General features: G+C 46.3%; 1 protein-coding gene across 1 annotated transcript in view; it reads left to right on the plus strand.

The window, feature by feature from the left end:
• LOC125946558 (uncharacterized) overlaps positions 1 to 12667 on the plus strand; it is a 31968-nt gene extending 19301 nt beyond the window's left edge. The window contains exons 7-9 of the mRNA XM_049670056.1: positions 6399 to 6464; positions 8475 to 8525; positions 12583 to 12667. Of these exons, the coding sequence (XP_049526013.1) occupies positions 6399 to 6464; positions 8475 to 8525; positions 12583 to 12648 (183 nt within the window). The 3' untranslated portion in view covers positions 12649 to 12667. The remainder of the gene's footprint in view (positions 1 to 6398; positions 6465 to 8474; positions 8526 to 12582) is intronic.
• Positions 12668 to 14380: the final 1713 nt, after the last annotated feature.

The raw sequence follows: 14380 nt of genomic DNA on the forward strand, positions 1-14380 counted from the left end.
ACTTACGTGTACTTATTAAGTGAATTAAAGAAATGATAAATTCACGGAGATGAAAATGGATGAAAAAATGTGGTTGATCCCTCTTATATAGGAATCGGTATAGAACACGAAAGTGAAACGTGTCTTCACAGAAGTAGTGTAATGTTTATTGCACATTGATATATAATGTCTATTGGTGTTTTGTGGCTAAAGCGCCCTTAGGCGTTGATGCACCCACGCTGACGCCTGGTGGCACGTCTCCTCCATCACGACTACCAACGTCGATGACCATGAGCAACCGTCGTGCATATGGAAGCTGCACTACGCTGCACACGCTAGCACAACGCGAAAGACGAAGCACGTAACTGACACACTAATACAACGCGCAAGACAAAGCACGTAACTGAATCGTCACCGAGTCAAATCAGCGCGTACAGCGCGTCGTAATTGCAGCCTCCGCGATCAACTTCAGAAACATTTTCAGAGCTAATTGCGGAGGCCACGCTCCGCTGTGCTGAGTACGGTGAACGCCACCTAGGTGGCGTTGGTAGTGCTTCTTGATGCCAGCGTCCCTTCGAATGCTGGCATCGAGGCGTCGTAGTGCTGACACCACCGAAGCGTTCACTGTCGGTGCGCGTTAGTGTCATAATGCAGTACTTCTCTTTTCTGCTCGTAGGCGGCGGCACCGCCCCGAGCAAGAGCGCGGGTACACGGAGGAGTGTTAGATATATAAGGCGCGTCTGTGTAGCTCGCTGCAAATGCGTTTGTGGCGCAATGGGTTAAACGCTCGGCGATCTATCGTCGCGGACCGAGAGGTCGTGGGTTCGATTTCCAAATTTTGCATGTTTGTGGAACTTTTTCTTCTGGTTTCTTTCTTTGTATTATGTTCGTGTATGTTCGTGTGACGTATTTCCGTCACGGAAATACGTCAGTGAAGTCTTGGTGGACCCCGGCATAAAACACTTTCGTGTTAAAACAATTTGCCCTAGGTGGGGAACTATCCCACGTCTTCGCATGACGCGTGCGATGCTCTTACAAATTGAGCTACCGCGGCGCCGTTTTCTATCCACTTTCTGGGGTACTTATGTTTTACTACTACAACTAACCCTGGGAGGACAGGAAGTTCGAGAGAGAATGACAATTTTCACTGGCGTTGCTTCATAGCGGCGGCGCACATCTGAATTTTTGGGACAATCGCCAATAGAGTTGTTATTCTGCAAGGTTAAATTACTAATTTCATTAAGGGGTGCGAAAATAAGAGTGCCAGAAATGCACGACTCTTCATGCGTAAACTGTTGGCTCATTATCGCTCGTACTTTCCATGGAGGTAGCATTTTGCGCTGAGTTTATTACCAGGTTTGGGGGCACTACTTACCAGCATCGCCAACAATAAGTGCGAGTGGATGTCGTATACTGCGATGCCCCTAAAAAAAAATGTTGGTTTCGCTGCAATAGAACGGTGGCGTCACTTGTCACGGCTACGGCGAAAGCGCGGTGTTCACCGTAGCCATGACAGATGGCGTCATTGTTGCGTTGCAGTGGAGTCTTTTGCTACAGATTCTTTAGTACACTTAAATCAGTCAATCACCAATCCGACAAGCGGTAAAACATGCGTTGCTTAATAAATGAGCTTAATAAATGTGCTTACTATGTTGCTATAGTGACTAATTAGCCAAAAATTACAATTACGTTGCCATAGACGACGTGCACTCGCACTTGTTGTGGACGATACCGCTAAGTAATACCCACAAACTTGCTATTAAACTACACACGCTGCAAAATTCTGCCTCTCTCTAAAATTTAAGAGAAAGTATGTGGTATAGTCGGCGCTTTTATTAGTGTATAATTATATTTTAACTCATTATAGTAATTTTCGGGGCACCCTCTGATTGAATAATCAAGATCAGCCAGTATTCAAAGCACAACCCTTTGGAAGAAAAAGTGCCTAGCCCCATTTTTCAGAAATACGGACAAGGAATGTGCCGCGAAATGCATTGCCTTTCCAGTTAACTTTTATCTGTACTGCCTTTTTCATGGTGCACAAATATATTGCTTGGAGCAGCAATGAATTTTGCTACACATTTTCTGTACTAAGTCTTATTTCTTGTAACTCGTGGAAGGCGCAGAGTTTCTATCAGAAGCTAACCTTTTCTGTATTGGTCGACGTGAATTTCGCGATTACAGCATGTCTTCTGCAGCTGGTAATGAAAACCATAATTAGCTCCAATTTCTTAACAATCGCTTTGGGGATAGATTCAAAGTCCCGATTCCTTGGTACGTTAAATCAATCAATCACCAATCCGACAAGCGGTAAAACATGCGTTGCTTATTAAATGAGCTTAATAAATGTGCTTATATTATGCTGCTATAGCCAAAAATTGCATTTTTTTATCATTTTTTTATTTTTTAACATTGCGTTATGACTTTCACAGTGCTTTATCCTTTGCTTTTTCTTTTTCTTTCTTGAGGTGGGGTGCGAGGGGGATTTAGGTTGCCATATTCTTTCTGGTACCTCTAATTTCTGTATATTTATACCGTAATCCTTACGTTACATTTGTACCTTTTCTATTTGTACGGTCATGTAAAAACGTAATCGCACCATTTACCACACCTATTTATTTCCCCTTACCGTATATTCTATCACTATGTTATACCCACTTTATTCGATGTTCCTTAATAAACCTGCGAGGTAGAAGAAATAAATATGCAAATCAATGAATATCGCACAGTCGATGCTCAAATACGCGGCATATCTGAAAATTGTTACAAAAGCCACGACGCTGATCAGTAAAAAGTAGGCTTGTCCGTCACACAAAATGCGTGTAGCCGAAACGAAGATACTGGCCGCTGAACTTGGCGGCACTTTTACCGCTATGTTCACGCATTTCACCGTCGCTCCTGCCCTGTCGAAGCAATCGAGTAAGGAGAAGTTCACACGTCGCCCCGTCTGTCATGTTCATATTCGCAACACCTCCTATCAAAATGTTTGCTCCAATCTGACGCTTTCCTTGCTCAGCCATTTGTCACCACTTCAGACAGAGAACATGCTAGAACATGTCTCAACCTGTTTGAAGTGTATCGTGGGCAACTTAGTCAAGAGGCGATCCCGCTCATCGAATAAGAAATCTTCGCAGGACCAAAATTGCATTCGGCAGACACTCTCAGGTCGGCAGTGGTAATGGGCAAACAGCGCTGAAACTTTGAACGTCAGCGACAGCGGCATACCCCACAGGCCTACAGCGGTCGGAGGAAACAGTTTTCAGTATAGGACAAACCGCGATTTCGCGCCAGCAAATCCCACGATAATTTTGAGGCACAGGTGTCCAGCGTCTGACCCGACTGGGCACCGGCATGAGAGCAAGAGAGGAGTGCATTGCGCTGCTCTCAACGCACCTGGCCACACACAGAGCTTGGCTGGACCGATCGGGCGAAAGCAAACGTTTACACAGGCGAGCATCTGTTATCGCTCAAAATATCGTACCGTTTTCAGGGGTTCGTTTGCCGACGGCGTCAGCATATCTTGGTAGGACCGTCAGACTGTCGCGGCGCCTCCTGGTCAGCGCCAGTTCACTTACCGGTTTGCTTGAAAAACAAAAAAAATATAAGGCGGTCTTAAGTAAGGATTCTTCCTGATTTACCTTCTTTATGACGAAGGCAGGACGCGACGCGTATATGTTTTCGACATTATCTGCCTCTCGTCTAGATCGCGATAAGAGAATATAAACAGTGGGAAGCAATTCTTACATAATACGGCCTCTGTACAACTATGCAGTACAACCAGTGCGTTCAACCATGAAGTACTAACCAATGGAGCCGAAGCCCGAATAATAACGGAATGCACCACTCAATGAGTGATGGAATGGAAAATGATTAGGTGTGACGGGAATACATGTGAATACGGCAGCTTTTGCACTAGCAAACCAGTGACTGGTGTACAAATTGATAATAAAGGGAGGGAACGGAGTTTGCGTTGGTTATACTGGCAGTATCGAGGCCGCTATATTGCTGTACAGCTAGCACGGTGATACACGTTATCTCGATTTGCTTACCCGTAGCAGGACAGTGGCAGCTGCGAATAGCACAACAACTTTGCGTATGAGACGTCACGTAAATAATCCCTAGATGGCGTAGGACCCGTAGCCCACTGTAAATAGAAGAATGTGCGCGAAGAGCGGGGTGACGCTTCATTTAGAGTGTTTACGCAATGCGACACTCCGGCTGTGTTTTAACCACATGGGGTCTCTTATAACGTGTACCTATAGGTAGGTATACCTCATGGCATACTTGGAAACAGCCCCCTACCGAAACGCAGCCGAGAGTAAAATTCACGATTTCGTGCTCGAACCGCCGTGTACTCACTGAGCCACCGCGACGAGCTTTGTTTACGGCAAGCCGTTGTCGAACAAATAGCAAAAAAACTGCTTTTGTCGCTACGTGATACAGTCAGGTGAATAACAATTTTCCCGTTCATTCGCGTTCCTCGACCTTGCGCGTTTCCGCACAACTAATTTGCTTTAGTCTATGCTCCTGCGACTCGCGTTGTCGATTAATTCGCCCTCGCTTTGCGTTAGGCTAGCCTCCTTTGTAGCTCAGATGGTACAAAGACCAACCTGGCAAAGCGTTGGTAGTGGGTTTAATTCCCAGGCCAGGGCAACTTTTTCTTCAGCTACAAAGCTTTTCTTTTTTTTCTTTTTTTTTCAAATTAGTTAAGTTTCCTGTTGTAGTTTCGTGTCACACTCAGGGAGATGGCAGTTTTTCTCTTTCATAAACCTTCTTCGAACTTGCTGGAGCCCGCTGAACTGATATGGCAGTTACCTGTTCTATCGAGTGCTACGGATGCCTCTCGTTTGATTGGTCGTGCACAATTCCTTGGCCTCATGCCCGGTGCACGCGTCTTTCTACCACTACAAAACGGAAGTGACGCTAATAGCAACCACCTCTCCTTATCGGAGCAGAAAATTGGGCTTCTTGGCATCGACTGAACATAAAGTGTCACGTATGGACGTCATCCACTCTCCGAAAACACGCGTGTTTGCTAACGCCATCATGAAATAAGCGAAATGGAGCTATTGGAAGCAGTAGTCGAAGCGTGCTTTGTTCTTTCTGGCCGCAACACGTGTATAAGTAGTTACTTCAGCACGATGAAATTGCCGTCATTGATGCCACATGATAGTGCTGTGAATTTTTTTCTCTTGTATTAAACCGGAGCATTCCTTGCTTCTCCACCTCTCCCCTTTTCGACGCTCGCTGCTGGCTGCTAGTGTTTTGCACGATTGGCTGGTACCGCACATAGTGCTAACGGTACCAGTACCACCCACGGCCGCGGTCCACCTCGGTACCGTTAGCACATAGTACCGAGGTGGCCCGCGGCGGCGGGTGATGTAGGGGCTCCACCAGAAATACGGCATCGTCTCCATTCAGTAATCGTCATTTCATCGCCTTCCTTCCATTGTGATCAGCCCTTCGCTGTGATAGCATTGTCATCGTTTTGCCGTATTTACTTTGTAGTCGTCATTGCGCTGCAATTTAGTCGTCATCAGGTTTCGGCGTCACGCCATCATCATCACTGCGTGTCACCATTCCATCGTCGTCATTCCGTCAACGCCATTCCAACGTATCCATACCGACTTCGTCATGTCGGGCGCAACACCTTCATATTGAGCGAGGCACATGCCGGTGAAAATGTATTCAGCTTGGTCGTGTGTTCTGTACTTGCGAATTGTCGCTCATCAAGAACGCCGTTCTACGCAGACACCAACGAACGTTTCGCGTCCAGCAATTCGCGCAGCGGATGCAATGCGTGCACTTTTAGAGCGCAGCTCTGAGGCGCCCGTTCCTGGGGCGAGCATCGGCGTCGGCGTAACCGAGCGAACGAGAACAGCTAAGGATGAAAGAGCGTACGCGGAGCGCAGCGGGGGATGAAGGACGCGAGGAGGAAAGCGGAGGAGGAGGGTGTGCAGCGAAAGCGTGAGAAGAAAAGCTTAGTGCGACGACGATGGCTACGAGATGGCGCCGGAGTAGCGCGCGTCATATGGGAAGTCTGTCTACGGCGGCTGCTGTAAATCGCGCCCACGCGTCACCCACGTGCTTCCTCTCGCGATCTCTTGATTAACGAGGCAGACGCGCCACACTTCGCTTCATCTGCAACGTGCCGCACGAGACAGATTGTCCGCGCCAGCCGATATATCGCGAAATGAAAACCCGTTTAAAGCTGCACTGATATTTCGCATTAGGGAGTATCGCAATCGTCAGTGAATCGTTTCTTTCACTTTAACCTTGTATCCACCCACCCGGAATTCTTCGCCTACATCAGTACTTTGTGCTTTTCCAGTAAACCTCTAGAAGTGAGTGTAACGTTTCCTCTGTAGCGCTTGCTCGTTTGTCTTGTGGCACATCATGTTCGACTCATCTTATTGCAGCCCCTGGCCGCAGCCAGCCAGAGCATTTTCAACAAAAGACCACGGAGTGATAAGGAGTGGAGGAAGGTAAGGTATTAATAACCCACCGTTTTAGTGCACGTGTAGCGAACAGGCGGAACCATGGAGTTTCTAGTATTTAACCAGAGCGTAACTTTTCCTCCCGGTGCTGTTGTATCTGCATACGAATGACGGACAGTGCTGGCTACAAATTCGTATCTTCCACGGAGAGCCAGGGCACCCTGAACGCGTGTCTGGGCCGGTATTTTGTAGCGATGCCTTTCCGGTAATTATGACTTTTCGCGTTTATCGCGCTTTGTCAGGGGTCATAGCGATGGTCCGCTCGCGTTATCAACGGGATCAGCCCGCCGTGAGCGATGGATGGTAAGACTAGTACAGAATAAGTCATAAGGCATCGCTACAATATCGCGGCCCTGGTCTGTCTGGCGATTACAGGCGAGATTCGAGCCCGGGTAGCCACGGTCCGAAGGCGAACGTTATGCCCACTAGGCTATACACCCAGACTTGTAGAATATCCATTTATGGGAACAATGTGATTGCGTTGTACCAACGATTCTAACAGAACTTGCTATGGGCAAGAGAAAGAGAAAATGAGAGCGAGAGAGACGTTTAAAGAAAGGAGAGAAACAGAAAATGAAACACAGATGGACAGAAAGAGAGAGACAGAAAGAAATGAAAAATGAAACGCTGCAAATGAAAAAATCAATGCGTTATAAATGGTGTCGAAGATACACTACGCGTTAAACACAAGCCGACTGGAGCCGCAGCTCTGTAGCCGGCTTTAAGCCAACAGCAATAAAAGGTCCCAACAGATGGCTCGAGAGCAGGGCGAACGCGGGAAATTTGAATTGAATTCAGCAAAACTCCCATTGCATCCATCATGGAAGGAATGAGAGGGGAGGGGAAGAGCGCGAAGGGTGGGAGGGGTGAGAAGAGAGGGAGTTATGTATCAGGGTCGGCAGAAGACTATCGTCTTTCGACGTCATTTGCAGCGAAGCAAGCAGATATGCGGCCAATTTTTATCGAGCGACCGTGGGGCTCTTCACTGCCTTTTTCCTGCATACCGCGCTGCAATGTAGCGATATCCGAGAGCGAAAAAAACGCTAAAATGTTTCATTAGAGAGCTTTAGAATTGGGGACCCAAAACTCTGGTTCCCCAGGTCACGTTGGGTAGGCTGCTGTTGGGTTTGGAGGAGCGGCAGAGTATGAGAAATGGGTCAAACTCTGACAGCGTTGGGTCGAGACGGCGCAGTGGGGAAAATAAAAGGGGGCTTGAAAGCAAAAAGGAGAAAAGTTTTTCTTACAAGTGAAAACGAACCGAATGCATTTTTGAGCAACAAGTTCAAACAATAAAACGTAACAATTGTTATCACTGTGTGAATATTACGAATTAAGTGTGCTGTTTTAGGCCAAGCAAATCCAATCGAAGACAAGGGCTCTCAGATGGTGCTTTGTTATTACGCACTTCAACACGGCGAGTTCTCCTGTGTAAAATGCCAAAAAATCTGTAAAAGGACAGCAAGTTTGCTCTGCGACCATCTGCTGTAGGCTTATTTGAGGTTGGCTGACGTCGACAATCTCTTTCTACCCTTGCCACAAGCGATTTACCCACCACGTGGATGGTCGCAGTGTAGGTCTCCCAAAAAAAAATGGCTCGACGTCGGAAGCGTCGAAGACGACGTTTTTCGAATAATGTTTCGTTTTGCGATGGAAAACGGTGACGAATTGTCATCATTGAATTGTCATTGGCGAGGGCGACTCAAGACGGCTTGGGGACCCACGCTGAATTTCGATTTTGGGGTTTTGGATCAACGCTAACCCAAGAACCCAAGACTGGCTTGGGTTCTGCGCACGCACACTTGTGGTCCGCAATTTTCTTGGGTCCTCAAGCCGCTTGGGTCCCCAATTCTCAAGCTATCGAGTATTTTGTCGAACTGCGCCGCTTATTCTTCGAATTATTTTTTGTATTACAATCACGGAAACAGTCTTGCCTGTTCATGAACGCTTTCATGATTCACAAAGATCGCTTTTTATGGTTCTGTCTTTGGTGCGACACAGTTCTACCACGTGTCCTACATCGGCATGGAAACCTGCTTGCTGATTATAGACGTAAGTGTTTTGGAAGCGGGATGAAATTAGCAGCGTTGTGATGCTAAAGCGTCAAATGGCCCATTGAACGAAAAATCCGGCGGCGTCTGTAGCAGCAAAATGGCACCTAAATTCCCATTAGCTGCGATGCCACGTCACGATCGTGCCTCACGCGCTCGTGACGCTGTCTCGCGTTTACTGGCTCGGACCTCGACGTAGCAGAACGAGCGAAACCGAGCGCGCCAGGCGTTGCCTGAGGGGAGAGGGTATCGCCGCGACGCCACGTCACCAACGCGCCTCGACGGAGTAGATGCGGCGACGCGATGCCACGGGGCGTCACGCAGATGCCCCGTTGGTGACCGCTGCTGCTTCCTCGGTCTCTCGTCGCACAGGTCGTCGGTGGCATCTGGCGTCCTTGATTTCTCAGCAATATCGTCTAAATGATTCCGGTCTACAGCCAACATGTCAACGTAGAAACTGTGCGAAAAATTACCCGCACCAATTTAATCGCAAAGTTTTGTAACAGCCCGCAGCAAAACTCAGAAACATTTCTCGCAGCACAAAATTCGAAGCACCGCTCAGCGGCGTTCAAGTGGACATTAATGCTTTCGCATTCACAACTCATAAGAAGTGCTTTGCTGTCCTCGGATTTTTCTTATAGCTCTGTGAAGTTGATGCTCGGTAATTGCGTAGTATAACTAGTAACTACGCCATTTTTCGAACGTTGCACAATCTCAAACAAACTAAATTTTTGGTATCTTCAGCTTGACGCTCCAAGGCTCTCGTTAGGAGCATTCAGATCTGAGCCACTCTTAGTCCGAGCCAGTGTCAGATCATCTCAAACGAACATGCCTAAAGCGACGGAAACGGATCCGTGGGCAATTTCCGCGAATACGTGACTGCGGCGCTGACGTCCCAGCACAGCACAGACCGGAGAAAGATGGCGACTTCCGCTTTCACCGCTCAACAAACGGAAATGGCAGGCGTCACGTGATTGGAGGTCGGCCGAGATCTTGGAGCCGCTCCGGCGAAAGAGTCGGAGCGGCTCTGAACACTCTTGAGCAGATCTGATCACATGGATGGAAATAGCCAAAACACTTTCGAGCGCTCCGTTTCAACCAACCCAATACGGTGTCGCGTGTCAGAGCGTCTTATAGCACTCGAGAACGACCAGCCGAAGATACCATTCGTATCAGTAGTTAGGCTTTATTGCTTACGCATGCCATTTGCTTCACTAAAATGTGCGGTAAGGCGCCCTCCTCAATACGTTTATCTAAAGCTGTAGTACGGAGAGTCAAAGTGCATAACAAAGCAGAGGATGAAAAACTTCTTAAAAATAAAGAAATTGTGGCATACTGTTCAGCTGATCGAGTGCCGGAATCGCTTAGAACGAGTAGTCGGTCCTGATATACTTTAAGAAAAATACCTATAATGGTAATGAGTATGCGGTGTCCTTGATCAATAATAACCTCCATATCGTTATTTTCCACTTATTACATATTCACTGGTACGAGTCCTGGTGAACAAAATATCCCATGGTGGCCTCACAAAGCTGAAAACACGTGCTCACGCAATGCTTGCTTTATTCTAACTTTTTTAAAGTTTAGGTGTCTAGTTCAGACTAGAAGACGCGAGTCCGCTATTGTATTTGTAGTTTTATGGTTTTGCTCAGTCTTGTCAGGCCCGATGGCAAATATGGCAATATCATAAGCAATATTTCCAACAATAATCTATTATTAGGGCATCGGTAAGGCTTATGGTCCGCTAACTTATATTTCGGTGGTTTTTCAAAAAACACTTAGGACTAAGCGGAAACACTTGCAACTAAGTATTCCCGCCTGTGATCATATTGTTTTATTGGTTTATTTTATTTTTCAAGCTCGCTGTCCGATAATCGCAGTTGCGTTTAAGAAAACTGCATGAATGTTTCTGAATACATTGCTTTTCCTTAAGGGCCTGTGAAGAACGAACCTATTTATGCGATGTGCTTCAGGCAGCACTGTAGTTAAGATGCCGGTTAAAAGGCACGACCGCCCTTTATTACCTTAAGAATATTTATTTTTGCTCTATCTTTAGATGGCCGGCGTTGTGTATATTGTTAGTAATTTATTTAGGAGTCCGCCATACAATCTGAGCAACCTCGATCGTTTAGGCGTGAAATGGAGTAATAGGAAAGGAAAGTTGGCAAATAAGTAATGGGTTATTGAAATGGTAAATAGATAACCCGGAGCAATTGAAATGAAAGTAAGAGAAACAGACACCGTAAATTAGTTTCGGAGGACAGAAACAAAAAAAAAATATCCACGGAGTTTTATAAAGACGGCAAGCAAGAAATCTAAACAAACATTTACGACAACAAATGGCAGTGCCTTGTTCTTTTGAAGCCCGATGTGGATACCTGAGAGCAAGGACATAAAAAAGCAAATATTCGCAACAGGATTAGGTATCTCTCTGCAGCAGCAAAAGATCCAGAGATGACCCAGCATATTGTAGTGGAATTCCACGATGTTCACCCAGCCTCGACAGTAGAGAACAAGTAGGGGGCTCCACCTTCCGGAGGCATGGGGTGAAGGAAACGTTAATAGGTCAGCGGTCGAGATCAGCTGCAGACGTTTTGATTACTCATGAAAAAAAAAGCATGTGAATAAAAGGAGCCAGACTCGGTACAGGCATTGGTAACCTTACAAGATAAGCAGAGGGACTAAAGTGCCAGACTGCAATATTTACATATTTACGTGTATTTACATACATTCTAAAACTTGATTAGATCGTACAGGATCGGTGACTCTTTGTATATAGCCATCCCGTTTTGGATTGAATTCGATTAGAAATCATCAATCACCATCATATTCTTCGAAAGTGGGTGCTTTGCCGCGGCTGACGTTTACGTGGGTATTTAGATACCGGATCATCCTTCCGTAGCCAATTAAACACTCAGCTGCGCCACATGCAGAACGAGTACCATACAGAACGCGAGTGTTGTTTAATATCTATCATAGGTTGAACAGGTTTATGAACCGTACTTTTTCAATTTACGACCATTTAAGGGTCCTCCAAGTCGCCTAATGTCATGTGTCGTTACTGGGAAGCAGATATTTAGGTTATTCTATTTTGTGCATTTCTCAAGAACTGCGTAGACCTAGCGACACCCAGAAATAGCACTATATATACATACACACACACATATATATATATATATATATATATAGATCGGCCCGTTGATACTGTTACGAATTATAACGAGACGCGTCACTACCTCAAGCCGCATTTCGCGCGTTATTGCGGCTCCTTCCTGCCTTCACGTGACTTCTCCGGTTGCTTTCCTGACAACGTTTAATGTTGTCCGATGCTTCCTGTGTGTGCACGGCTTTGTTACTTTTACGCTTTGTATTTTGTAGTTGATCGAGACTGTGCTTTTCTTTGAGGCGGAAGACTAATGCCACTGGGTGTCACAAACCGGTGCCGTGAAAGAAGTTAGGAACGGGACACGCGCTATTGAGACACACACACACACACACACACATATATATATATATATATATATATATATATATATATATATTGTAGCGAAGAAGACAGACGCTAGTTGGTTGAGCGCTACTGGCTCTAAACGCTAGTGGATCGAGCGCTCTCGCTGGGCAACGGCTCTCGTGCTTGGAAGCTGTGATTGCCCTGCCCGTCGACGTTGCGCTGCTCCGAGCGCTGCCAAATAAACACCTGTAGAAGCGCTCGACCCACTAACGTTTCAAGCCAGTAGCGCTGAACCCACTAGCGTCTCTCTTCTTCGCTACAATATATATATATATATATATATATATATATATATCTATATATACATATATTGCAATTGACATCTCAGCACTGCCGTCAGTTGCACTTCGCTCCTCGACAAGGTAGGACGTGTATTGAGTGAGCTCTTGCACAACACTTTGCTGCGATGTGGTGAACGCGGCTTAAATCATGGATCCGGAACCTCCAAGAGGCGCCCCGTTATACTAAAGCATTTCTCTCGTATTTACCCCTAAATGGCCACAGAGTGTTTTTTTTTTTATTTATTCACCGTCTCTCTCGTCCGCAGGTCTACGCTACCTGGCGAATGGATTTGTATGTGGAAAAGATGATCTCCAGGGGCCTGTTTTTCTGAGAAATAAAAATTGACCGAGATTCTCCTCAACGTCTCTTTATTCATTAGCGCGCGAACGCATTAACTGTGAACACGTGGTGAAGCAATTGTACAGGTATTCCTTTTTTTCCATTCGTGTTCGTAACTCAAGTGAGAAAGGCAACTTTGTGGTGCCGAGAGCAACGGAATGCCCAGATGCAACAGTCATCCAGAAGCAATAAAATGCACCCCTTCTGGTCACCTTGTCCTTTCTCATTCTCAGAGACTCATGCGCACTCGAAGTTAAGTCAAGATTACACGAGAGCTGGTCAAAATTTTTCTTAGCCCCCGTTAACGTTACAGCAACGTAATGGAAACGACCGGCGGAGGTACGCACAGCAAACCCAGTCTGCAGTATTCAAGCGCTCTCGTAGTGAAAGCAAACATGTGCCACGGCCGTGCATGTGCGAACTTTCAGTTATCGGACAGGCATTTCGCCGACAGCTGCCATTTGCCTGTGAATGAAATAGGCTATGCCCACTCGTATGTAACAAAAAATTATGAAATTCTCGGATTTTACATGCCAAAGCTACAATCCGAATATGAGGTACACCATACAGTGGGGGACTCCGGATTAACTTTCACGAACTGGGGCTTTTTAGCATTCACATAAATCTCAGTACACGAGCCTTAACGCATTTCGGCCTCCATCGAAATGCGGTCGCCGTGGCCGGGATTGGCCCGAGACGCAAGATTTTTTCTGCTGTAGCATCGGCAGAGTGGTAAACGCGTATGGCTGTAAGCCTACCGAAATAAATGTGCCTTCTATACTCGCCACAACCATCTAAAAAATTTCGGCTACATTAAGGAAGTGCACAATGCATTGACCCAGTGTTGTTCAGTTTATTGAATGAGCTGGCGAATCTCAAGTGCCGTTAAATGACTCCTCAGAACAAGCAGGCGTTTTTAGCACGTGTTGTGTTTCTGCATGTGGTGCCAGTCGAGGATGACAATAATTAGGGCGTATGATCAAATGAGAAAATTGAGGCATAACATGGGGCCAGCTGGCACAAAAGAGGGGTCATTGGAGCTCGCTGGGAGATACTTTCCTTCAACAGGGGACAAACAAAAAAGGCTGATAATGATCTTATGCCAAGTAACCAATAACGAAAACATCATGCGAACTGTCGCTCTGTAGGATCGGATTACTTGGGGGAACTGTACTGTTTAATGCCAAAGCATTATATGCCCAATAAAGCGGGAAATCCGGCGAGCGTCCGGTGTTAAGATCCGATGGTACCAAATCCCGCGTGACCAAGTGATGACGTCACGTTCCTAGAGCAAGACCTGCTGCGGCTCGCGCTACGAAATCTCACGGTGAACAGCCATGGCGTCGAACGAGCGCCGTGGCCGACACCCACAAAATTTACTTGACCCAATTCGAAAATTTAGTTGACCTACGTTCAAAACAAACCTGGCCCACTCCCAAAATTGACTTGGCCCACCCTCAAAATTGTTTGCCGAATTCGAGCTCATGACCAAGCGAGAGGTATTGTGCGGAAGAATCATAATCTTTCGCGTTCACTGCACGTAAGGAGACTTCTGTGCCTCTGTAACGTTTTTTATCGCAATTAGCATTCTTAAGCTTCTTCAGCAACGTTGTTTCTATCTATCTATCTATCTATCTATCTATCTATCTATCTATCTATCTATCTATGCATAGCTATGTGACCGACGTGAAAGTGGCGAGGCATCGGTATTGGCGTTGGCCACC

This window comes from Dermacentor silvarum, chromosome 7, assembly GCF_013339745.2.
Source record: "Dermacentor silvarum isolate Dsil-2018 chromosome 7, BIME_Dsil_1.4, whole genome shotgun sequence".
In the NCBI taxonomy this organism is placed as follows: Eukaryota; Metazoa; Arthropoda; class Arachnida; order Ixodida; family Ixodidae; genus Dermacentor; species Dermacentor silvarum.